At 47.7% G+C, this 25,956-nt stretch overlaps 1 protein-coding gene across 1 annotated transcript in view; it reads left to right on the top strand.

The window, feature by feature from the left end:
- CNIH3 (cornichon family AMPA receptor auxiliary protein 3) overlaps positions 1-25,956 on the top strand; it is a 107,149-nt gene that overhangs the window by 37,697 nt on the left and 43,496 nt on the right. Inside the window, exons 2-3 of the mRNA XM_058533629.1 lie at positions 12,183-12,251; positions 17,045-17,092. Of these exons, the coding sequence (XP_058389612.1) occupies positions 12,183-12,251; positions 17,045-17,092 (117 nt within the window). The remainder of the gene's footprint in view (positions 1-12,182; positions 12,252-17,044; positions 17,093-25,956) is intronic.

Below are 25,956 nucleotides of genomic sequence, written 5' to 3'. Positions count from 1 at the left end.
AATTCTGGATACAGCAAGGACAAGTGGGGATTTAGAGCCAAGAGCAGGGTCAGGGGGTGGTAGGTGGAAAGTTACTAAGCGGAGACACCAAGTGGGGGGGATTCCTACTAAACTGACTTAACAGGGTTCTTGCTGAAGGCAGACTAGGGTGATCGGACATCAAGGGTGGGGATTCTCTCTCAGCTCACTTAGCAGGATTCTTGCTAAATCTAGACTCTGCAAGGATGGACATGGAAGCCCAAGGTGGAGGCCTGGGTGAGAAGAGGGCTCAGAAGGGCCTGACTGAAGTGTGGTCAAGGAGAGAGTCTCTGTCCTTGGTAAAGGGCAGCACCCCGCCTGCCTTGTTTTTGGTAGTATATCCAGATCCTACCACGGTGCCTGGCACATGGGCGATGCTCAGTAAGAATTTTCAAGAATGAATAATGATGGATCTTCCTGGAAGATACTTTGGGGTGTGGGCGCCTCCCTGATGCACATCCACACTCATTTGTGTGCGTGCGTCTCCCCAGAGCTTGGGCACTGCAGGAATTGGAGGAGCTTTTTTACTTATTTACTCAAAGGGGCAGAGGACACTGGAACCAGAAGGAGGAGCCATTCCAAGAGCCGTGTGGGAGGCTGAAGGCCAAGGCCTCAAAGGTGTCTGGAGGGTCACCAAACAGTTTGAGCCAGAAATTGCTCCTGAAGTCTCCTGTTTGAGAACCAAGGATGCCAGAGCGAGCACAAGCTGGGCGAGAGGTGGGGGAGCTGGGGCTGGGGACAGTTGCTTAGAGCAGCCTCTGTGGTTCTCGACTGACTGCTTGACTGGGTGGGCTGGCTGCATTGGGGGCTGGGTGGAGCAGGGGGCTGTGGCCTGGCTGAGTGGGTCCTGGAAGGCCCCTGAATGCTACAGGCGGCTGCCCTCTGCCCACCCCTCCCTCGCTGCCTGCGTTCTTCCGAGTGGCTGCCTTGCCCACCCCAAGTCAGCGGAGTGTGTGGGCCCCCTCATCGGCCTCTCCTCTCTGGCTTTTACCCTGATGGGGATGGCTGCTGGCTGGGGCCAGGGACCACCCTGCTGAGTGTCAGCGGGAGCGAGTCAGCTGGGCCTGCTCTCTTGGCTTCCGTCCCAGAAGTGCATGGCTCTGGGGACGTCTTTGTTTTCTGTTAACTAGGTGGGGACCAGGGAAGCAACGTCAGAACCAGCTGTGTCTGTAGATTCTGGCAGCGACAATGGCAACTAACCTGTGTCCTGTGTTCCCCAATTTGTACTCATCATTAGGTCTAGCGACTGGTCTGGGGGCAGCGGATGCTTCCTTCCCAGCTCACCTGCTGATCCCAGCCTCCTTCCCAACATCCAGTGCTCAGTCTCCCACCTGGCACAGGATGGGCCCCGCTGCTTTCTCACCCACCCGTGTCCTCAGAGGGGCGCTGCTCTTGGCTCCTACCTACATCCTGCTGCCCCACTTTTTCCCTAAAGTGCCTGAGTTCTCCTGGATTCAGACTGTGTGATGTTCAAAGCCAGGGAGGGAGGAGAGTCAGAAGACCAGAGAGGTGAGGCGCAAACATCTGCATGATGGTAATGACTACAGTCATAAAAGTAACAATTAATATTTATCGTTACTCTGTGCTAGGTGTTGGCCCAGTGCTTTATGCACATTGTTTCATTTAATCCTCGCAGCAACAATATGAGGTAGGAACCGTTACTGTCTGCTCATTATACTGAAGGATGCTGAGGCTTGGAGAGGTTAAACAATTTGCCTGCAGCCACACAAATAAATGAGGTGGAGTTTGGATTTGAACTGAGACGTTCTGACTCAGAGGCATATGCTTAACCGTTAGGCGATGTTGCAACTTTTATATAATGGTACTTTCCGCCTCCTCAGCCAGCATCCTCTTCATTTCTCTTTACTCTAATGCTATGGTCGATGTCACCTCATTTCACACGCGCACAAGCCAGTTGAGGTCGGGCTGGTTGCTGTCCCCATTTTATAGCTAAGGAAACCACAGCCTGGAGAAGTGAAGTGACATGCCCAAGGTCACATGGCTCGTCACTGGCAGGGGCAGGACTCACCTGAGACCTCCTCCAGGTGCAGGACTCTTCCTCTAAAGAGGCAGCCCCTGTCATGAGGCAGGGAGGCGTGGAGAACACCTACTGGGTGTGGAGCCAATGGTGGCTCATTTGTGATGGTGTGAGGAGGGGCCTGTGGGGCATGCATTGGTGGGGATGGTGGATGTGAGAGGGTTTAGGATGATGTGACATAAGAATATCTGGTGACTGAGGGGCCAGGCATGGGGCTGTGGGTGGAGAAGCCAAGAACAGAAGGTGTGGCTGACAGAAGGGCTGGGTTTCCTTTTTCCCCTGACCAGCAGCCCTCCTCCTGCAGAGGCCAAGGAGCTCTCGACCTTTAAGTCTCTGCTTTGGAACTGGCGCAGCCCCATCCTTTTGTGAGGCCAGATCACACACTTTTTCCAGGTTATTTTAAGGCAGCTTCCTTCCTAAGACAAGCTCACCAACAGATGCCAAGATTCATGATGTTTTCTCACATTAGAATAGGACCCACTGGGACCATCACTCTGTCATGATCTTCTAACCAAGCCCCACTGGCCAGACCCAGCACTGCCCAGAGCCTGTGACAATCCCTGGTACTGGAGGATTGTGATGGTTAATTTTATGTGTCAACTTGGCTGGGCCATGGTGCCCAGATGTGTGGTCAGACATTATTCTGGATGTTTTTATGAAGGTGTTTTCGGATGAGATTAATATTTAAATCAGTGGGCTTTGAGTAAAGCAGATTGCCCTCCATAATATGGGTGGGCCTCATCTAATCAGTTGATGGTCTGGAAAGAACAAAAGATGACCTCTCCTGAGCAAGAGGGAATTCTGCAGCAGACAGCCTTTGGACTTGTGCTACAACATCGGCTCTTCCTGTGTCTCCAGCCTGCCAGCCACCTTTAGATTTTGACTTCTCAGCCTCTATAATTCCATGAACCAATTCCTCAAAATAAATCTCTTTCTCTATGTACACATCCTATTAGTTCTGTTTCTCTGGAGAACACTGACTAACACAGAGGTGAAACGGGGTGAGGTTAGGCTCACAGCCCCTGTGCTGGTTCAAGGTTTATTTTCCTTTTCTAAGCTCTTGGCCGTATAGGGCTAAGCAGACAATTTATTTGATTGGGGGTGCATAGAAGGCCGGGCTCTGTGTGCTGAGCCTGCTGTGGCAACCCACACTGATGGGTGCCTTAATAACCCTCCTCACTCCCCTTACACAAAGGGGAGTCTGCATGGCCCACTGGAGAAGCACACGGAAGAGAAGCAGAGAAGGTGAGTGCTGGTCTCCGCTCTGCCGCTTCTGCTGGGTGCCCTTGGACATCCTAATGACCCCTCATTCTCCTCAATGCTTCGTTTGGAAAGCGGGTGTCACACCTACTTGGGATGTTACATAAAATGAACATAAAATAAAATAAAACATGTGGAAACACTTTGGAAAATTTAAACCACCCTGTGACTCTGGGCGTTGCACTTTTTAGAGAAAGGGGTGAGCGGTGGGTTGGGTGTCAGAGACCCTGAATCGTTTTGGGTACCACATGGTAATGGGAGCTGAGCAGGGGCCGGAGAAGGAGTTGGTACCCATGAGTGGGGAGCAGATGCTTCTTTCTTAGGGGCTCAGGAGTGGCTTAGCAGACGCTTGTCTGTAGCAGTTTAGAATCAGTGAACAGAGACGTTAGGACTCACGTCTTCACCGGTGTCAGGCAAAACCAGGACTAATCATAAGCCATGTGTGTGTTACAGTCATGGTCATTCCCATCCCCCGTCTTTCTCCCACCTGGCGGAGCTCCTGAGCCTCAGAAGGGGCCCCAAGGCTTGGGCTGAGCTTTGAGGGAATTGTTCTTGTTGGGACAAGACGTGGAGAAGAAATAAAAAACCGACTTCTTTCTAAATTAGCGGTATATTCTGAGCATGCCTTTTGGGGACTTACAGGAAGACTTGGGGTGAGTATAAAAGCCCACCTCCCTGGGGAAGTATTTATTTTGAGTCACAAATGCTCCTGTCTGCTTCTTTCACAGTAACATTCATTGGTGTCACCAAAAGCCATTCCTTCCTGATCCCGTCTTAGGTCATAGCAGCGGCACTGTCAGATATTTTGCAAATGTTGTGGATTAGTTTCCCAGGGCTGCCTTAACAGATGACCACAAACCAGGTGGCTTGAAACAATGGGAATTTATTCTGTCACGGTTCTGGAGGAGGCTAGACATCTGAAGTCAAGGTGACAACAGGGCCCTGCTTCCTCTGAGAGCTCTGGGGAAGATCCTTCCTTGCGTCTTGGCTTCTGGTGGCTCCTGACAACCCTTGGTGCTCTAGGTTTGTAGCTGCATCACTCCCATCTCTGTGTGTCTTTCTCTGTCTCTTATAAGGACAGTGTCACTGGATTTAGTGCCTCTAACCTAGTAGGACCTCATTCTAACTGATCACATCTGCAGGGATCCTATTTCCAAATAAGGTCACATTCTGAGGTTCCAGGTGGACGTGACTTTTAGGGGGACATTAGTCAACCCACAACATGGAGAAATCGAGAGACATCTGCCCAGGTGGCCCCACTGATGGGAGTCTGAATATAGACCTGAGGGGAGGGAGTTGTCCCTGTTGGTAGATGATCAGCAGGCAGAAATTCTGGGGGGGGCTCAGGCCATGGGCTCTCCCAATGCCAGGGTGCTCGCTGGGGTGGGGTACCCCAAATTCATCCTCTGGCCTCCTGGATCTGACTTGCCAGGGTACGTGATCTCTTCTCATATTGCCTCTGAATACTGACTTCTCGTTTGGGTGAATTAGCCGCCTCGCAGAAAGGACCTGAAAACCGTCAGCCTACCACCTATTCCTCAGGTTGCATAGCTGACACTGGTTTCACACGGATTGACCTGTCTCATCAATATCCCCTTGGTCACGTCCATCACAAGCAGCAAACACTCAGTTCTGCGAGTCATGTAAAGGCCACATCCCCAGTGGAATGGGCGGGCTAAATGAGGTCTCGCCCACAGGTCTCCTTTGCGGAGCTGCGGTTGGATGAGTCCCACACAGGGGGATCCTTGGGTGGTCCTTGCTCTCCACCTCATCTCCTCCCAGTCTCTCTCCATCCCTGGGCTTCAGCTGCTATGGCCTTGCTGCACCTCACCCCTGCCAAACCCGTTCCCCCGTTAGGGCCTCTGTAGCATAACTCCCTTCTCCTGGAACTTTCCATGTCCAGCTCCTGGACATTCAGGTCTCCCAGATGAAATGGCACCTCCTCAGAGAAGCCTTCCTTGACTGTGCCCCAATTCTATGCCTTCATTCACACTGTTGTATTTTATTCACGCAGCCTTCCATTTTTAGAAATTTTTCTTGTTCATTTGCTGATTCTCTCCCCCGCTCCCGTCCTGATGATAACCTCTGTGGTGACATGACCTTCTCTTCTTGCTTACTGCTGTGTTCCATAACCAAGAACAGGGCCAGGTGCATTGTGGGTGCCTGGTCAAGAGATTTTGGGGCATCTTCAGTAACTCATCTCTTTATTTTTACCCTTTCCAGTCACAGAGAGGCAGCACACTGTGCTGGATGGAGCATCAGATGATTCAGACACTGGTCCTGGTGCAGGCTGTCACTCACTCATTGTGCCACGTAGAGCTCTGCCTGGGGCTCAGTTTCCCAGACTGTACGCAAGGGGGACATCCCTATGCAGTGCATGGGGTTCTTGTGTAGATCGAATATTGCAATAAGATAATGCAGTACACGTGCAAGATCGTGAGGGTTCAACCAGCTAAGACCTTTCAGAAACTGGAGGACACTGCGGAGCAAACACAGGGGAGAGAATGTTCCAGAGAAAAAGAGGCTTCTCCAAATGCTAGACTCTCTAATGGGGCAGCCCTGGGGACTCATTAGCTAATGGAGGTTGAGATTTCAGTCATTTCTTACTCTTCCAGGAAGGTTTTTGCCGTAGCACAGCGTGGTTATTTTTAGCAAAATAACTGTTTCAGACAAGCAAGGTAACTTTTAATCTCTTGAGTATAAATGCTATGGGCCTAAAGAAGAAAGGCTTCTTGAGACGCTTTTTAGAGTATTTCTATAATTCCTCGCCTCTTGAGGTGGGTCCAGGCTGCTCCCCCACTCTGGTGTTGAGGCCCATGAGGCCGAGGCTGTCTAGACCTAGGGCAGACTCAGCATGGCTGACATTGCTACGGGAGGCCGCTAGTCCCTGGTGAGTCCCCTCAGAGGGGGCTTCTGTTAGCTGGTGAATCATTGCTTCATGATCCTGTGATGGGGGTGGGGCTGGGGTCTGGGGGGCAGCTGGAGGGTCTGGGGCAGGACCTTTGGGGATGAGTTACCTTAAGCCTATTGGTGGCAGGGACAGGGCTCAACGTTTGTAGAAACAGCTTCACATCGAGTGTTCCTCTGCGTGTGGCTCCCTTCCTGTCTGGACTTCTCTGCTGCCTCCCCTGGCCCCTGGCTCTGCCTCCCTGGAGCCTCCAGCCTAGAACATCACTAGGTCCTGGTGTCTGACCTTCTCTCTCCCTCTCGTGCGGCATCTCCTGCAAAACCCCTGATTTCCCACCGCAGTGCCTGGCCTTTGCCCCACTTCTCCAGGAGTGGCCCAGCCCCAGGCACGGTCAGAGATGACCTGGCTCTCTAGAACGTCCGATATGCAGCCTGTGGAAGAATTGTTTCTCTTGCTTTGTTTCTGCTATTCTGCTGAAGACCTTTCCAGCCTTTTCTGTGCTCACTCAAACCTCCATCTCCAGTTTGATGAGAAAACAAGGTGGGGAGATGCCCTATCCTTTTCCCTCCCTAACAAGGGAGGGGAAGTGGAACAGAAAATGAGGGTGGCTCTGAATATAAATTCCACCTGTAAATTTGATGAGTTGGGTGAAATGGGCCAGTTCCTTAAAGTCACAAACTATCAAAGCTCTTGTAATAAGACATAGATCGCCTGAATAGTCCTAAATCTATTAAAGAAATTGAATTTGTAGTTTAAATCTTCTCATAAAGAAAACTCCAGGTTTTAGAAAAAAACATACGAGAAAATCATTGTGGCTTTAAGCGTTCACAGATCCAACACTAAAAGTACGATCCATAAAAGAAAAACCGATAAATTGGGTAAACTGATGTTTCAAAATGAGAAACTTTGGCTCTGAGAAGCATACTGTTGAGAATGAAGGGGCCGGCTTGGTGGCGTAGCGGTTAAGTTCGTGCTTTTTCCTTCGGCAGCCCAGGGTTTGCCACTTCGGATGCTGGGCACGGACCTACTCACCACTCATCGAGCCATGCTGAGGCAGCATCCCACATACAAGTACTAGAAGGACCTACAACTAGGATATACAACTATGTACTGGGGCTCTGGGGAGAAAAAAGAAAAAGAGGAAGATTGGCAACAGATGTCAGCTCAGGGCCAATCTTCCAAAAAAAAAAAAAAAAGATTCCATACAGGTTATTAAGCAGAGGTGGTCATGCACAATTAACCTTATTTAAAAAAAAAGAAGAAGAATGAAGAGATAAGCCACAGGATAGAAGAAAATATTTACAAATTATGTATCTGACAAAGGAATTGTATCCAGAATATATAAAGAACTCTCAAAAATTATCAATAAGAAAACAAACAGCTGAATTGAAAGAAAAAGATGTCAAATGATTTGAACACACGCTTCACTAAAGAAGATATTCAGATGGAAGTTAAACCCATGAAAAGGTGTTCAACATCACTAGTCATTGGAGAAGTACAAATTAAAACAGTGAATTTTACTGTATGTAAATTTAAAAATAAATTTTAAGAAACATGGGTGGGATTTGAAGGGATTTTATCATTGGATCAGCAGTTAAAGTTCGCCTCGTACTGTCAGATGCTGGGCTCTGTGGCTAGCAGCTCAGAGAAGCTAGCCTGTGCGTACAGCTCAACTGAACTGGCCGCCCTTGGATCGTGGCATCGTCCTTATGCTTGTCACGCTCCCAGTCATCCCGGATTTTAATGACTCGGCTCCACATAGAAGCCTGCAGCCCCCAGAGGGTTATGCTCTGCTGTGCTGCCTGTGTCTTCTGTTCTCAGACACCAGTCAGGAGGCTGGGACTCAGAAACTCTGAATTCGTGCTAAGAAGAGGGTAACCTAAACCTCACCCCTTCTGGGAGGCTTTGCTCTGGTTCCACAGGGACAGTTGCTCACCCTATATGTCCTTGAAATCCTTCCTTCCTTCTCTCTGTCTTGCGGGCAGGATAATGTAATGGTCACTGCATAGGTTTTAGTGTCACAGACGCCTTGGTTGGAATCCTGGCACTAGAGCAGTGATCTTGGGCAAGTAGTGTAACCCCTTTTGGTCTCAGTTTCTTCATCTCTAACATGGTGACAATAATGGTACCTACCACACGGGATGGCCGCAGGATTAAATAGTGAAAAGCACGGACAGCATGTAGCCCAGTGCCTGACATAGTGAGCACACGATAACTGGTAGCCGTTATTATAATCATCTTGACTGTAGCCCTTATCACGTTGTAGTGCAATGATCTGTGTACATGCGTGTCTCCCCGATAGACCAGAACTTGATGGGGACAGGAGCTGTATCTGGTTGATTTTGTATCTCCAGGGGCTGGCCCAGTGTCTCTGTGTAAGAGATGCTCACTGAACGTCAAGTGAGTGGATGGGTTAATTAGTGAGTAGTTACTGGGGGTGGGGGTGCCGAAAGCCTTTATCCTTGTTGTGTCTATTGCCATCATCGTCATCAGAAAGCACCCATGAAGTACCTGTCATCTCATGGAGCTCAAAGGCGGAAGCAACACTTCCGAGCCTTCCTTCCTTCACGCCTTCCTCCAGGTCGGGAGGTTGCCTGCCCTCAGCCTAGCCCGGCAGCTCGGAATCCCCGGGGCTCCTGTCTTCTTGCTTCAAGCACCAGCTGCCTCTGTTCCCTTCAGTCCAGACTCGCCTCCCCCCACCTATCCGAGGACACGGGCACAGGTCAGGGCTCGGGATGGGACCTGTACGGGTCCGTCTTCAGTCCCAGCCACGATGTGGGGGCTGGACTCCTGTCCTCCGTGGGCCCCCAGCCTCTTGGGGAGCTTATATGTGGAGCACCAAGAGTTACGGGGTTTCAGTTGATGGGGTCAAAACATGGTGACTTGTCTTCCTAAGTGAGTGAATGATAAGCCCAAGGATTGCTGATGCCAGCCTCAGGGGAGCTAGGAATAGCGAGCTCCGGGCTCCGCTGTTGGTCCTGCTCAGTTTACATTTACATCAGGGCGAATGTGGATATGGATATTGATGACCTTATGTTCATTAGGATTTGTAGTTGGGAGATAGATCCTGGCTCAACAGATTGGACCGAAAAGGGATAAAGGTCAGTTCCTGTGCTTAGGCCCCCCCAAAATCCAACAATGTGCGTGCAGAATGAGGTGCACTGAGCTCTACTGAAAGCACATGAAAAAGACACAGGGCTTTTAGGCAATGCAAGGTCAATATGAAGCCAGGGATGTGATGTGGCCACAAAAGAGCTAATGCAATCAGGTTATGTTAACAGAGGCATAAGCTACAGAACAGAGGAGGTGAGTGATACTTTTACTCTCTGTGCCAGCTGACTTCATCTTGAATATGGTGTTTAGTTCTGACAGTCACATTTTAGTATGCACATTTAATACAACCTGTAACATCAGTGGAGGGCAATCGGGATGACGAGGCAGCTTAGCACCAGTTTATGTAAATAATAGTTGGAGAGACTTAGCTTGAAGAAGACAGATTTGCGGGGGTGGTGATAGCAGAAAATACTTAAAGGTAGCAGAAAATACTTTAAATACTTTAAAAATACTTAAAATACTTCCTTGTGGAAGAGTGATTTGACCCATCTTACGTGCCTCTAAAGCAGTGCTGTACAATAGAACTTTCCGTGAGAAGGAAAATGTTTTATATCTGGGCTATTTAATAGCTACTAGACAGCTGTGATTTTCTGAGCAATTAAAATGTGGCTATGAACTGAATTTTTAATTTAATTTTAGCTAATTAAAATTAAATAGCCAATGGTGGCTACTGAATTGGATGGTGCAGTTCTAGAGGGCAAATGAAAAAATAGACCAGGGGATGGCAAATTTTTTCTGTCAAGGGTAGGAAAGTAACTATTTTGGGCTTTGCAGGCCATATGGTGTCTGTTGCAACTACTCAACTCTGCCGTTGCAGTGCAAAAGTATACATAATATATAAAAGAATTAATATGTCTGTGTTCCAATAAAACTTGATTTATGGAAACAAATTCGAATATAATATAATTTTTACATGTCACACAATATTATTTTTCTTTCGATTTTTTTCAACGATTTTAAAAGTGTGAAACCATTCTTAGCTCTCAGATTGTACAAAAATGGGTGGCTGGCTGGGTTTTGCCTGCAGGCTGTAGTTTGCTGACCCTGGCTTAGACTGTGGGTGGAAGCCTTGGGGAGTCATGTGTAAGTTCAATGAAGGAAGGCAAGGATTGATTAGAGGTAGCCAGAAATGGACTGAGCATCCTCCATAAGTGATGAGTTTCTTGATCCTAAAAGGTTCAAGTACAGGCTGGATAATTAACTATCTGGCAAGGGATGATATAGAAATGTGTCTGTTTAATACAAGTTATACTAGAATTTTCCCTAATTCTATAGGAGTATTGAAAGCAGAATGACGTGTGACTGCTTTAAAATTATACCTGCTTTGTAGAGGGAAGCAAGTTGTTTTTCCTCACTGCATCCTTACTCTCAGCCCCATGTTGCTGGAGCGAGGGCACTTAGGGGTGGTGTGTGGGCTTCATCAAGTCAGCAATTCTGCCAAGTGTTCAGGGACCCCTGGCATGTGCCTTTGTGGGGAAGTTGGTTATGTCCATTTATGTGCAGCCCAGGAGAGACAATGCTGAGAGTCATACCCTAAGAGAGGACACTCCACTGGCCAAATACCACCTTGTTCTGTCATTGAGCCCCCCTTCTGGGGACAAGGTGGCTTGGATTAGGAAGTTAGTTCTTTCTGTGGATGTGCCATGTCTCCTTCTGTGATTGCCAAAGGTTACCTCCAACATTCTCCCCTCCAGACAAAAGGGGAAACTGTTGCTCTCGGGGGAGCTCGGAGTCTCTGTCCGGAATGAACTTGAGGACCCAAGGCCAATGGACCAGGCTGCGAAGCCTGGACCATCCAGGACCCGGCTGTCCAGCCTGTGAATTGCTCGAGCTAGGGTTATTGCTATTACTGTCAACTCTGCTTTCCTGTTTTTCTCTTTTCCCTTTTGCTTGACTTCTGTCCACTTTATTTCCAATCAGCATCTCTGCCAAAATAAACGAAAATAAAAAATAAACAGCCCTGGGCCAGCCCCGGTGGTCTAGTGGTTAAGTTCTGCGCGCTCTGCTTTGACGGCCCAGGTTCAGTTCCCGAGCGTGGACCTACACCACTCGTCTGTCAGTGGCCATGCTGTGGTGGCGGCTCACATACAAAAAGAGGAAGATTGGCAGTGGAAGTTAGCTCAGGGTGACTCTTCCTCAGCAAAAAAAATAAGTAAATAAATAAAAATAAACAGCCCTTCCTGTAAGCAGAGAAGCAGACAGTGCTGATTTGAAGTTTAAATTCTTTGTGCCTTGATCCAGACTCCAACCCGCCCTCACCAGACTAGAGTTTTCTCTACATCTTTGTCAAGCACAGAAAGCTTAAAAAATTTATTGTGGGGATATTTTTATTGAGATATATTTGACACACAACATTGTGTAAGTTTAAGGTCTACACCATATTCATGTGATACATTTATATTGCAACATGGTTGCCGTTGTAGTGTTGGCTAACACCTCTATCCTGTCAGAGAATTATCATTTCTTCTAGTGTTGGGAACAGTTAAGATCTAGTCTCTTAGCAAGTTTAATGTTTATAATGTAGTTTTGTTGTCTATAACCACTGCACTGTGTATTAGGTCTCCAGGACTTATCTACTAGTTGGATGTATGTACTTTTTAAACAACATCTCTCCCATTCACTATTTTGGGGATTTTTAACCATAAAGAGAACTAGACAGAAAGTACAGTCAACCCCAAGTGTCCATCACCAGCTTCGACAGCGACCAACTCCTGGCCAGTCTTGGGTCATCTATGCCTCTTTCTGCCTCCTGCGTTATTTTGGAGCAAATCTACAGAAAGCTTTTGACGTGCTGTACTGATTCACCTTTGCGCTAATGTCTCGATTCTGTGTATTCTGTTTCAGATAATTGCCTTTGATGAGTTAAGAACGGATTTTAAGAGCCCCATAGACCAGTGCAACCCTGTCCATGCGGTAAGTAGTGGGTGCTGGTGATGGGCAGGGTGGTGTCACCACAGGCCACCCAGAGCCTGTGAAGGAAGGCGAGGTTTCGATAAGTAGGATGAGTGAAAAGCATGCTCTGCACTGACTGGACCTCCATGCCTGGCTCAAGGTTGTCGAGGAGACTTCTCACTCTTGAGGCCGGCTGAGGTCTCAACTTATCTTGCAAGTCAAGTGTGACAGTCCCACGAACCCAGGTGGGAAGGGTCTGCTGTACTGTGGCTGTTGAGTTCTCAAGGCCTCATGTTGGTGTTTTTTGGTTACACATCCTTGAAACAAAGAGAGAGGCTCCATGTTGGCCAACATATTGGCAGGGTATTGGAGCATCCTTAGTGGTCATCCCCACTCTGCACTTAGCCAGGTTTCCCAAGGGAGACTTGCCGAGTGGGTTGATGTACAAAGCTCCTAGGCCCACATCTACCACCTGTGAAGCATTCATCTTGACGGGCTCCGTGGGCCAGAGGTCAGCTCGCCTCCCACTGGGGACTCGGATGCCCTCTGGTTGTCTGGTCCAGGTTCAGCACGTGAGGGCCCCCCACGCCAGCATGCACTGCTCCCAGAGTCTTACTGCTGCATCTTTCTTGTCTGCCCGGGCATGCTGCCCTCCCATCTGCCCTGGAAAGGATGTAGAAAGAGGCCTTGCTGTGGGGAGGGGAGGAGGACGTCACTCCTGCTGAGTGGGGTGGGTGTTGGCTGTCTGCCTCTCTGGTCAGTGCAGCCCCTGTCCCAGAGCCAGGGACCAACCGTGCGTGTGGACAGAGCCTTTTCCCAACTCCAGAGCAGCCTGCTGGGCTCACAGGACGGAGCCCACGCAGTTCACTCGAGTGTGTCTCTCAGTCTCAACTCACCGGCCTGCGTTTAGCTGAATTGCTTCCAGGCCCTGGTTTCCAGTGCTAAGGCGAGTTTTGTTTGAATTGCTCTGTTGATTTTTCAGCCCCAAGTTGTAGAGAGAACACCACCCTCTCCTAGGATGATACCATCTTAACCTGGAAGGTAGTGACAAGCACAAAGAGCTTTGTTCTCCTTAGCTGCAGGCTCCCTGAAGAAGGATATGCTCTTAGGGGGCTACCAGAAGACCATTTGGTGGGCCAATCTTCAGTGGCCCCCTCTGTAAAGTGGAGGCTTATTACTGGGGTTGTAATTCTTTTGAGTTTTTACCATGTGCTAGGAACTTTATATATGTAATCTGTAATTGTCGTAACTGCCACACAAGCATCACTGACCCAACGTATAGACTCTTATCCAAGGACTCATAGCTCGTGAGTGCTGAAGTCAAGATTGGAACCCAGCTCTCCCTGTCTCCAAGCCTACGTTCTTACCATTGACTCAACATTGTCTCTTTAAGAGAATTGATTTTATAATACCTGAGGCCCCCTTTGGCATCAAATTCTTTGATTCTATGAAGTAGAGCCAAACTCTTTCCAAGTCAACTGTGTAAAGCAGAATTCTGTTGCAAGTTGAAAGAATCCCTAAGATCCACTGGCGAACTTGCTATAGCTTGTGAAACTGATCATTATTAAAATCCATTTTGTTTCCATCTGCCAGCCCCCTACCCAGCTGTGATAACTTGGCTCCACCAGGCCTGAAAGGGTTGCACCCTGGGCCTCATTTCTTCCTGGATGTTTTTGTGTTTGGCACCAACGTTACACACTTGGCTCGTCCATATCGACCAGGTGCACGGCGCTGTTCTTGTCCGAGGGAGTGCTTCCATTCTGGAATGCCAGGGAAGTCCAGAGCCCACTTTCCTCCCTCCCGGTAGTCTGGGCTCAAATTAGAAAGCAGCTCACTTAGAACACCCAGAGCCTTCTTGTATGATCCCAGGGTAAACGCTAGCGAAGAGGTGGGTCCTGCTGCTTAATTCCATCACACAAGTTCACCACTGGGTTGTAGATGATTGGAGAAACCATGAGACATTTTCAGGGAGTCCGTTTCCATCTCACCATGGCAAGAACAGAGAAAATCCGGACTAGCACAAGTTCCCCAGGGAGCTTCTATGAAAGGTCAGAGCAAGGATAGAACTGCACACAGTCGGTGCTCAGTAATTATTTGTTCACGAAAGAATGAATGGATATTGAAGGGCGAAGCTGTGTAGCATGGAAGCTGGATCTCGACCATTTACTCCTATTATTAAAGCTACACTTTTAATTAGTTAATGAATTAATTAAGTAGCCTGGGCCCGGAAGGCCAGACATCTCAAGAACACACTGAAGCCACTAGGGAAAGGATTCTTGTCTGAGATTTAAAAAAAAAAAAAATCCATAAAAACTGTAAATGGAAGCGTGTTAGACACATTTTCCCAGTTCTTACGATGTTACTCCCTGGCAGGAAGTTAAACGCTTTGATGCCTCTTTTAACTCATATTCAAGCTCTTTGGGCCTCTGTAGAGCCCCTGGAGCAGCACTTCAAGATCAGGTGGCTTGAAAAAGCTGCTTCACTGGTTGGTAACTCCAGCTTTGGAAGACTTGTGTTACAAGTGATTGCTGATCGGTATCATGCGTTTCTAAATGAGCGTGCCTGGGTCCACTGGTTCTTTGGATTTAAGATCCCCTAAAGCTCCAAATATTGCTGGATCCTCTGGGTGGACCCCTTCCAGCTGGGCATTCAATATCACTGTGAAGTAGGGAGAGATGTTGTCCTTCAGAGGCTCTGGCTTGCCAGGAAGGAGCTAGTGTGTGTCCTGTACCACCCTCTTGCCTGCCTGGTATCTCACACCTTTTCCCGTTATTCTCCATTTAGGCAGCCTCCATGCCCAGCTGTGGTGTGTGTTTGTGTGTGTACATGCGTGCGTGTGTTCAGGAGGACGTGGTCTGTCTTCCTAGCCACGCGGACACTAATTCGTCCTGATGTGGGCTCTTTCCTCTGGGCTTAAAGGATGCACAGGAATCACTATATTTTCCTGTGATCATATTTATTATTCAGTTAGGGAAACTGAAGTGTCCCAAGCCACCTGTCTTCTCCAGATCCATGAGGAATCTCATTGCCTTGGTAATGAAGCACTGGGAGATGCCACAGCTGTGTTCCCAGTAGCTTCAGAAATCGAGAGAGTCACGCAGGGAAAAGAGAGGCAGCATTTAGTGTGTGATGTGAGCATTATCACCTGCCCAGCCACAGGGCATCTTCCCTTAGCAGGGAGCCAGATTCCAGAGATGGACTTTAACGTCTTGAAAAGTGTTAGCCCGGGGGCGCTGCTGGTGTCTAATTTGGTGGGGAGATTGCTCCCTCTAAATACACTCACTTTAGAAAAATAATACCGACGGGCAGAGAACTTCCCTAACTTAGACACTAATTAGGGCGCGTATGCCCTTCAAGCCCTGAGTGGGAGGGCTGACTGTGGGCTTTAGGACACTCAGTGAACGCATGGGGTGTGTTCTGCACTTTGAGCATCTTACGGGTACATGGAGGCTGAGAGAGACTTTGCCTGTAGAAAAAAGTACAGAAACCTTTCCTGGCCTGAGAGGTATACTGAACCCCTGCCGTTTGCTGGGAGAATTTTCTTAAGAGCAAATGACTTCAACAAGGTAGATGGAAAAAAGCCAGAAACTCTTTTTTTCTTTCAGCTTTATTGAGATATAATTGACATACAGTGCTGTGTAAGTTTAAGGTGTATAGCATAATGACTTACATATATTGCAAATGATTACCACAAGTTTAGTTAGCATCCATCACCTCATATAGATACAAAAAGGAAAAAAAAGAAAAAAGATTTTTTTTCCTTGTGATTAGTTTTAGGATTTAATCTCTTAGCAACTTCCAAACATGCCACACAGCAGTGTTAACTATAGTCACCATGCTGTAAATTATACCCCCAGTACTTATTTATCTTATAACTGGAAGTTTGTACCTTTGTCCACCTTCATCCAGTTCTCCCTCTCCACCGCCACCTCTGGTAACCGCAAATCTAATCTCTTTTTCTATGAGTTTATTTCTTTCTTTCTTTTAGATTCCACATGTAAGTGAGATCATACAGTATGTCTTTCTCTGTCTAACTTATTTTACTTAGCATAATGCCCTCAAGGTCCATCCATGTTGTTGCAAATGGCAGGATTTCCTCATTTTTTATGGCCAAATAGTATTCCATTGTGTGTATATGTATATCACATCTTTATCCGTTCATCTCTTGATGGACACGTAGGTTGTTTCTGTATCTTGGCTGTTGTGAATAATTCTATAATGAACATGGGGGTGCAACTACCCCTTTGACATAGTCATTTCATTACCTTTGGATAAATACCCAGAAGTGGAATTGCTGGATCGTATGGTAGTTCTATTTTTAATTTTTTGAGGAACCTCCATACTGTTTTCCATAGTGGCTGCACTAATTTACATTCCCACCAGCAGTGCACAGGGTTCCTTTGTCTCCACATCCTCGCCAACGCTTGTTATTTCTTGTCTTTTTGATCATAGCTATTGTATCAGGTGTGAGGTGATATCTCATTGTGGTTTTTGTTTGCATTTCCCTGATGATTAGTGATGTTGAACACCTTTTCATGTGCCTGTTGGCCCTCTGTATGTCGTCTTTGGAAAAATGTCTATTCAGATCCTCTGCCCATTTTTTAATTGTTTGGTTTTTTTTTTGCTACTGAGTTGTATGAGCAGAAACTCTTATTAGGAAAAGCCACTGGGTGTGAGCGTGCAAGCCATCTGGCCAGGAGGAGTCTCTGGTGGGATCTGCCTCCTCTACTGGGGGCTGGATGAGGGGGCTTCTCTCGGTCTTTCAGCAAAACCTCTAACCTCCCTTTTCCTTTCTTTCTTGTGCATGCTGATAGAGGGAACGGCTGAGGAACATCGAGCGCATCTGCTTCCTTCTGCGGAAGGTCAGTGCACGAGCTGGGTACGGAGGGCGGACGGTCACGTGGTCATGGGTGGTCACAGAGCGAAAGGGGCTGGGGAGGCTCAGTCCCTGCTCCAGTCCTGTCTCCCCAGGAAGGCACATGGCGGCGGGAGAGGGGGAGGTGAGAGCAAGTGATCAGTTCTTTGAAAACCTCCGGGGACGAGAGGAGCTAATTAAAAGGGGTGGCCATCAATCAAATTGTCAGGACAGCACTGGATATTTGCAGGTGCCCTCTGGTTGCATTTAGAGGTTCTTTATCTTTGCATGATGATGGATGGCACTTCCGCCCGATGTTTGCCTCACAGCCTTTGTTCCTGTCTGGTGCTGGGCTCAGAAATGCTCCCGCCCAACTCAGGGAAGTCTTTCACTGGATGCTGGTTTCCTTTGAGGTTTCAGCCTGTCACTCAGCTTTGCGGTCTGATTGACAGCATCACTGGGCGTGTCGGAGGGGCGGGATGGGAGGTGTTATTCTAAGGGGAGGCAAGCATTCAGAGAGTTGCTCTGAATGGATGGGCAGTAGGTCACAGCTGCCCTAAACGCATTCAGGAAGCATATTCACGTCTGCACGTGCAGCTCAAGCTTGGTATTTAGCACAGCTCTGTGACATAGCTGGGGAACCCCTGTGGCAGAGAGACCAGTCTGTCACTCTCCAATCAGGAAAGTGCATGCTTTTGGCAGCAAAGTGTAGAGAATAGCAACTTGCAAGTAAGATAAGCAGTGTCCCTAGCCTTGAGCCAAAGGACATCCCTGATTCTTGTCCAGAGTGGCTGGGCTACAGGCCGTAGGAACTCCCTGACCCAAAGGGAGTTTTCAAGACTTAGATGAATAGGAGAGAAACCAAATGCCATGCCAACATGGATAGAAGGGAGGCAATTTTGCAAGCTTTTGAAATTTTTTATGTATTTTAATAATGATACCTTTCATTGGGAGAGAGAGATCAATCAAGAAGTTACTTATTTTTCTAGCTCATTACTTGTCCTTCAATGTTTTCCAAGAAACTCAGCATGGTAGAATGGCACATCCTGTATGTCACGGCAGGGCAGTGTGCTCAGATATGAAAATACTAGTGATCCAAGGAATAAAGAAGGATTAAGAAAAAACAAATGACATTTGGTATTAAGGGTAATTCATGAATTGTCAGTTATTTTCCCAGATAATATCTTGGGCACTGATAACCTGCTCCAGCCGTCTCGTCCATAGTCTCTGGTTTGTTCTTTAAGACTGACACCTAAGTGGCCTAGAATGGATCAAGACTAAATCAGAGCTTTGTCTTTCAAACTCCCTTCTTCCCCCATCCTGAGTGTACCATCCTGAATTCTCTGCAGAGTGGTAATCCATGTCCATTACATCGTAGCCTTGCCCATCTTTCTGTATTGCTTGACCATCGACTGTGGCCAGACAGTAGGCAATGGCCTGTGGCTGCCTCTGCCAAGGTCCCCTGCTGCCCACAGCCCTGGACCTTTCAAAGGTCAAAGCCAAGGATACAAGAAAAAGTACGCAGGCTATGCAAGAATTAGCATTACCGTTTGCAAATTTGCATATAGTTTGCATAAGTTTCTATAAACAGTAGACCGAGGCATTTTCCTCCAGGAAACATGGTACTCCACATACCTTTTTCTGTTTTTTTCCCTTTTTATTTACTTCTTCTTCCCATGCTCCTGCCTCTGCTGCTTCAGTGAATGCAATTGCTATTCATTGTTAGTGGGAAAGACCAGGGAGGAAAGTTCGAGAGAGACATCAGAGGACAGGAAACACTGACTTCAAGACTTTAGGGGTTATAACTGCGCCCGGCCACACATTCTGCTGCCTAACGGTTTTCTGCCTCCCACGGGAGCCGCACTGGCCAGCACCCCGTGACCAACTTGGGGCTGACATAAGCCGCTTTCCTTGTGGCATCTTCCTGCTGCTCCCGTGCTCACAGCACACCTTTCCTGTCAACACCTGGCTCTGTTAGCTCTCACCTCTGTGTCTGTGTGTCCTGGATGCCCGAGGTCATTTTCATTGATGTCCACGTGATTTCTTTCTGAACGTGATTTCAAATTGTTAGCATTTCCGACTGTCTGGCCACTGAGATCTTGCCGTCCCTTGCTTGTTTTTTAGCTTAACTTGGTAACTGCATTCTTACAGACACATTTAGGTACCGGACATGTGGGTCTGACTCTTCCCACTAGAATGCAAGTTCTGGAGGGACAGCGACTTTGTTCTGTTCACTGTCACATATCTAGTGACGTAGAAGGAAGAACAGTGCGTAGCCTGCTGAAGGTGCTCGAAAAATATTTATTAAGTTAGGGAATGAGTGCTAACTTGCTGGCACTTCTGCAGTCTAAGTCCTTTTTGTTGGGACCCCTGAGATAATCAGTAATCTTTTCATTTCTTCATTTCCGTACTGTCTATGACAGAGCACAAAACTTATATATTTTACTACATATATCTGATTTGTATTTTAAACTCGAATTTAATTCTATATTGTATTCATTCTTGACACAGAAGCTCTACGCTACAGTGTCTCCCATCCCTTCCTTTTTCTTTGTGTTCATGCCCTCTGCCCTCTTTGTAGTCTGTTTTTTACTAGTATCTTTTCTCAGCCAATTCTGGTTCCTTCCACTGGAAAGGTGGTGTAGGGGGTGGTGAAGTACACAGGCTTCTGCTGCTTCCAGACCTGCCTCTGCCCTGTTATCTGTGTCGCCCTCAGCATGACTCTGAAGTGGGGTAATAAGAACAGAATCCTCCTCACGGAGTTGTTGTGAGAATTAAATGAGATCATACAGGTGTATCTAGCCCATAAATACTCAGTACGCATTAAATGTTGTTATTATTATTTTTATTGATTGATTGTTTTAGTGAGGAAGATTCGCCCTGAGCTAACATCTGTGCCAATCTTCCTCTATTTTGTATGTGGGTCGCCCCCAGAGCATGGCTGATGAATGGTGTAGGTCCGCGCCCGGGATCTGAACCCATGAACCTGGGCCGCCAAAGCAGAGTGCGCACCACGCCATGGGGCCAGCCCACAAAATGTTATTATTATTGTTATCCTGACCCTTAGCTGCTGCCTAAAACTCCTTATGCCATCCCCAGGCACACACTTGGTGCTGAGGCAGGCCGAGGTAATGCTTGGCTGGCGCACCCCTCTTAGCGCCTCCTCCTGTTTTCTTAGGTAAAAGTGCCATTTGATGTTTGAGCTTCGTCACGAGGTGGGGTGGCCTGGGCCGCCTCGCTCCCATCTCTCTCATTCTGAATAGGCTTCTGAGTTCAGATTCCCGAGCTGTGAGTGCGTTGGGGATGGTGGGGAGGGTTAATGGGTCTAGTTAGCGTCACCACCTTCTGGGAACTGTACCTTCCAAGAAATTTCTTGGAACTCGTCTCCTAAACACCCCGGAATGTGATGCATCTCAGCAGCTGACTGTTGTTAAACCACCTCCTCAGCTTTCTTGGGAGAAAGGAAGGGATTTTCAAAGCAGATCCATTTTTAGCTCTCTAATTATCAGAAAATGTGTTCTTTGGGTAATTGTCTGAACTGCAGGATTCTTGTGTCGACTTGTGCTTATGATTCATTTTTTCACGGCAAGAGCCACTTGCCTCTTGCACAGCTTTCCCGCCCGGAGCGTGTTGTCGGCTCTGTGGGTCTCTGTAAGGTACAGGTTTGGAGGCAAGAAGCAACATGGAAAGCAGAGGTTGGTTTGATGGCTGCTTTTAGGCGCATAAAGTGTCCTCATGGGGAGGAGACTGACTAGGGGCCTCCTGTTGCATCTCCAAATTCAGGGAATCGTTAGAGGAAATGAACCTAAGTGAAAGCCCAAGGTCGGTATGAGAATAAAGAGAAAATTTCTGCAGAAATAAAGATCGTCAAACCTTGAGATCGGTTGTCCCAGGGCGGTGTGACATGTTCACCTCCCTTAGACTGAGTTGGACAACCTAATGGCTGAGATGGTTTCCAGTTAGCCTGCCTGAGAGGGGTATTAGTTGCATAGTTTGGAATGTCCCCTCTGGCGACAATTCTTTGATTGTCCAGCTCACCCCCTGATTTCCCCAAGAACGTGTCCTGTCTTACTGCAGGTTTTCTGACATTTGTGGATGTGAAAAGCTCTAGTAGGTGGGTAATTTTTACTCTCTCCATTGAGCAGTCACAATGGGACGTGGTAGAGAAGGGCGAGTGGGCAGAGGGTGGGGGTGGGTGGGGGTGTTGAGTTTATTGGGGAGGTGTAACCAGGCTGGAGGGGGAGCAGGTGCTCCAGGTTTAGTTCTGGAAAGAACCCAGTGGTGATAAGGCCACAGATGTTACCACTAATGACCACCTATGTCCCTCCCCGTTTCATGCTTCTGAGAGCCACACCTCTGCCTTAGGGGAGGTGGCATGGTGTGAAGTGAAGCTGAATGGTGTGAAGCCTGAATCCACTGCAGAAATTCCATGACGTGGTCCGGAAAGCAGGGGCTGGAGGAGTGGGGAATGGATATGACACTCTTATAGTGCAGAGTCAGTTTGTTAAATGAGAAGATTGCGTTATTGTTCCCACTTCTTCACCCTCCCCTGTATCCACCACTGGCTATATAATTTTCAGGGCTCAGTGAAAAATGAAAGTGTGGGGCTCCATGTCAAAAAGTTATTAAGAATTTTATGAAACTGACAGCAGAGCATGCAGCTAAAAGTAGGGCCCCTCTGAGCATGGAGCCCGTGAAGATCACATGCCCTTGAAGCTGGCCCGGCCTCTATCTATGACCTTTGCCATATGATTTCACAGTTCCTGCTAAATGCAGAGTATGTTTCCTCTCCCCACTGATCTTGGGCTCTGCCGTGTGATGGGATTTGTCCCCTGGAATGTGAGAGGGCACATGAGTGTGTACTGAGGCTTTAAGAGTCCCTGGATGTTTCTGCTCTCCCTCTCGCACTTCTCACATTGCCAAGGCCAACCCACTGGTGCAAGGAGCGTGAAGGCACAGGATACAGACCTGAGCCCACCTGTAACTCAGAGCCAAGCCCACCAGATCAGGTGACCCCCAGTCAACCTTTAGATGTGTGAGCAAGTATAAATAATTGTCATTTTAAGGCACTGAATTTTGGAGTGATTTGTTACACAGCATTATTATGACAATAGCTAGCTGATACTCTATGTATGTGCCACTTTTATAAGGGGTAAAACCTTTTCTTTTAAAGTGATTTTATTCTGTGCCAGAGATCAGCCATTTGCTGACTCTACAAATTTATAAATAGACAGTTTTAAACTCTGTCCCAATTTCTTTGACCTGAGAGAAGGCTACTAAATGCATTTATATGCCAGAACTCAGAGAAGGGCCCATGTCACTTTGGAGCACAATATTTGTCATGCATTAACTACCTGGAAAAATGGTGAAGACGGTGCCTTTTCTCTAGTTACTGGCACTGCCTGTCACAAGGGCTTGACTTGATTTCCAGTCTTTTTGGCTGTTAATGCAGTTCTTTCTGCAGGGCTCCGGAGGGAATGGTGGATTTTAATTGAGAGACATAATACAGTAAACAGGGACACATAACTCAGAGGCAGTGTGTGGAATGCCTTAGAGAGCCCATCCTTGACTCAGCTCCAGATCAGAATTCTCTGTTGCTTGGGGGATTTCTGAAGCACGACAATGACAATAGCTGGTTACATTTCAATGTGCTTCTTTTAATCCCCACAACCACCCTATGAAGTGGTCACTATTAATAGCCCCTCTTAACAGATGAGGAAATCAAGGCTTAGAGAGGTTAACTGTATATCCTGGGGTCTCGTATTTCATCAGTTGGTAGAGCTGGGATTTGAAGGCAAGTCTGTTTGACTAGAGTCCACATTTTTAATCACCACATTATAGGGGAAATTGTTGGTTCTCACTGAAACACATTCCTTAAGGACCACCGCTACAGTCCTATTGCTCAGCTGTTTTAAAGGGAAGATATGAATACCGGAAGCCAACTAGGGCCTCAGAGGCCCGTGATATGCTTGCTCACCATTGATGGGGCCAAGTGGATTCCTTTAAGTCCCTTTTCTAATTCCATTTGACTTCTTGGTAGGATGGTTCACCCCTGGAGGGAATGTTTGAAGAAAAGTAAAAATATCCTGGAACAAAACTTGCAACTAGTTCAGAAACCGTGTCTCATGTATAATTTATTTTCAGGCGCTTTCTGTGGCAAACTCCTTGTTAGTCAGAGGGAAAAATGGAACGTTTTACTCACTGTGTAAATAATGGGGCTGTCATGGGGTTGCTGAACCGGAAGCTGGAGGGGCTAGAGTGCGAGTTGTGTCCTCACTTCACTCTGCTCCAAGGCTACAGAAGGCAGAGCTGGGGCTCTCACAGCAGCTCCCTCGTATGTGGGCTCTGGCTTCTCGAATCTGGGGAGCCGGTTGGCCCTATCCTTATTAGTTCTCTATGGCCATGATAATAGAGTATCAAACCAGTTTACAGCAACCACCATTTATATTTCTCCTAAGTCCATGGGTCATCTGGTTGGTTCCACTGATTTTGGCTGGGCTTGATTCTCCTGGGGCTCATTCATACATCTGGCAGTCAGCAGACCATTTGCTACTCTAGGATAGCTTCAGCTGGGACAGCTGGCTCTTCTCCACATTGCGTTCTTCAGCGACTAGCCCAGGCTTGTTCTCATGGTGTCACGGAGAAGCAGAAGAAGACATGGAAATGCACAAGCACTTTCTCAAGCTTTGGTTTGCATCAAATCTACTAGCATCCTATTGGCTGAAGCGAGTCAGATGGCCAAGCCCAGGGTCAGAGTGGGAGGGACTACAGAGTTACAGGGCAAATGGCATGGATAGAAGGAGGCCATTCATTGACACCATAAATGCTGCCAATCTACGGCCTGTCCGTAGAAAGGGGATTAAGATACAAGAGTCAGGAATTTTGCAGACTTTCTCTAGAATGGTAACATAGACTTCTAGATGTGGGGGGCTACATCTCTATTGTAACACTTACTACACTGTATTATTGTCTCTTTGGATGCTTTCTTCTCCCGTTAGTTTGTGAGTTCCACGAAGGAGGAACACAATGTCTTACTCATCTTTGAATCCCCAGTTTAGCACCAAGTGGACACCAGGTTGACGGTCAATGAATGATCAGGAGATGGAATGCTAGAACTGGAATGGACCTTAGCAGTCATCTAGCCAGGTCTCTCATTCTCAGATGGGAGACTGAGACCCAGTGGGCTGAATGGTGCGATGACGCCAGAGCCAGTGTGTCCTGGACTGCTTGGCCACCTCGGCCACAGTGCCCTTCCCAGTGTCTGAGGTCCCTGACGCTGGACAGAACCCTGCTCAACTGTAAGCTCTCTGGGGGCAGGGGCCATACCTTCCTTGCTCACAATTGTCTCTGTAGGGCCAAGCAAAGTGTTTTTGAATAAGTAAATACCATTGCCCTCATCCCTGCCCCGTACCAACGGCCATTTCACTGTGAGTAGCGTTCACTATGCATGAATTTCGTCTTCCCTGCAGGGTACAACCTCTCACCAATTTGGCATCTGATGGGCCCGGGAATAAGACGGCGCACCTTTTTATTCTAGAATTCCAGCTAAAGTTGTGGAAAAGATCCTTGGTTATTTCCAAATAAGCAGGTCTCCAGTGAAAAGTGGTCTCTTCTAGGTAGGTTCATGGGAGGCAGGCCCTGCTCGGGCACTATTATCATCTGCAGCAGGATCGCAAGTGTGAGGAAAGTTCCATGAGCAGTCCTCCAATGGGTACTCTGCATCTTCTTCCTGTTGTGACGACTGTACAGAAATCTTAGCTCCTGCCATCATGAGAGATGGTCTCATTAGTACTGTAGGTATTTAAAGACTGTGCTTTCACAATTCTGACTTTTTGTGAGCAACCCTGAAGGTCAACCATGTAGAGCAATCTGCAGTATATCTGTGCCATGAATTTGATCCTGCGTGTTTTCAGGCTGGTGGCACGAATGTATTCTTTAGCTAATGAACGAGCCTAGCCAGCTGCCCAGCACCCTGATCTCAACACGGCTTCGTCATTCTCCCCTCATTAGTCTACAACCAGGAATTCTCATGAAATGCCTAGAGAGCACTTACGATTTCTAGTGAGACTTTGCTGCCTTTATTGTGAAAAACCATATACCAGCACAGTAGCAGGAAGTGGCAGATGTTAGCATCCACTGTTTTTGTGTTCGTCACTAGTGGAACTGGTGGTTTCTAATCATTTGTGTATCAAAATCCCTGTGGAGACTTTTCCAATTTACATCTGCTTAAGAACCACTTCCAGAAGTTCACTCCAGTAGGTCATGGGAGTGTCCAATCATCTGTATTTTGAAAATGCCCATGCGTGCTTCTCGTGGGTGGCCGAGGTGGAGAAACGCTCTGGGAAATATTTGGTGACTTGGATGGTTGGGGGACGTGTTGGTGATTCCTAAGCGGCTCCCATAATGGCTCCCTGGGGTCTGGAGAGTTGGATGTGCAGAGGGAGAGGGAAAAGGGAGAAGAGACTCAACCCAGAGAGATTGGCAGTCAGCAGGCAAATGTGGCCAGCTGCCGACTCCTTTGTAGATGGCCCTGGATGAGCTGAGCCCCAGGCTCGAGGAGCATCTCTACCCTGCTCTGTTCTGGCTGTGTGTGGAGCGAACATCTTCCTCACCCAAGCCATGATGGAAGGTTGGTTCTGAGTTAAGTGTGGAGTTGGCACAACCAGCTCCACAAAGGGAGGAAGACCAGTGGCCCTCATGGTGGGGAGAGGAACCCTGAAACTGTCAGTGACCTTAGGGTGCATCACTGAGAGTGGCCTCCCAACTTGGCTATGCCTCACATCAAGTCTGGAGAGGTTATTAAAAACACAGATTCCTGGGCCGGCCCCGTGGCGTAGTGGTTGAGTTCAGCGTACTCCACTTGGATGGCCA

Source organism: Diceros bicornis, chromosome 38 (genome assembly GCF_020826845.1).
Source record: "Diceros bicornis minor isolate mBicDic1 chromosome 38, mDicBic1.mat.cur, whole genome shotgun sequence".
NCBI lineage: Eukaryota > Metazoa > Chordata > Mammalia > Perissodactyla > Rhinocerotidae > Diceros > Diceros bicornis.
Note: the sequence above shows the minus strand (reverse complement) of the source record. Positions and strands in the feature narration are given on the sequence as shown.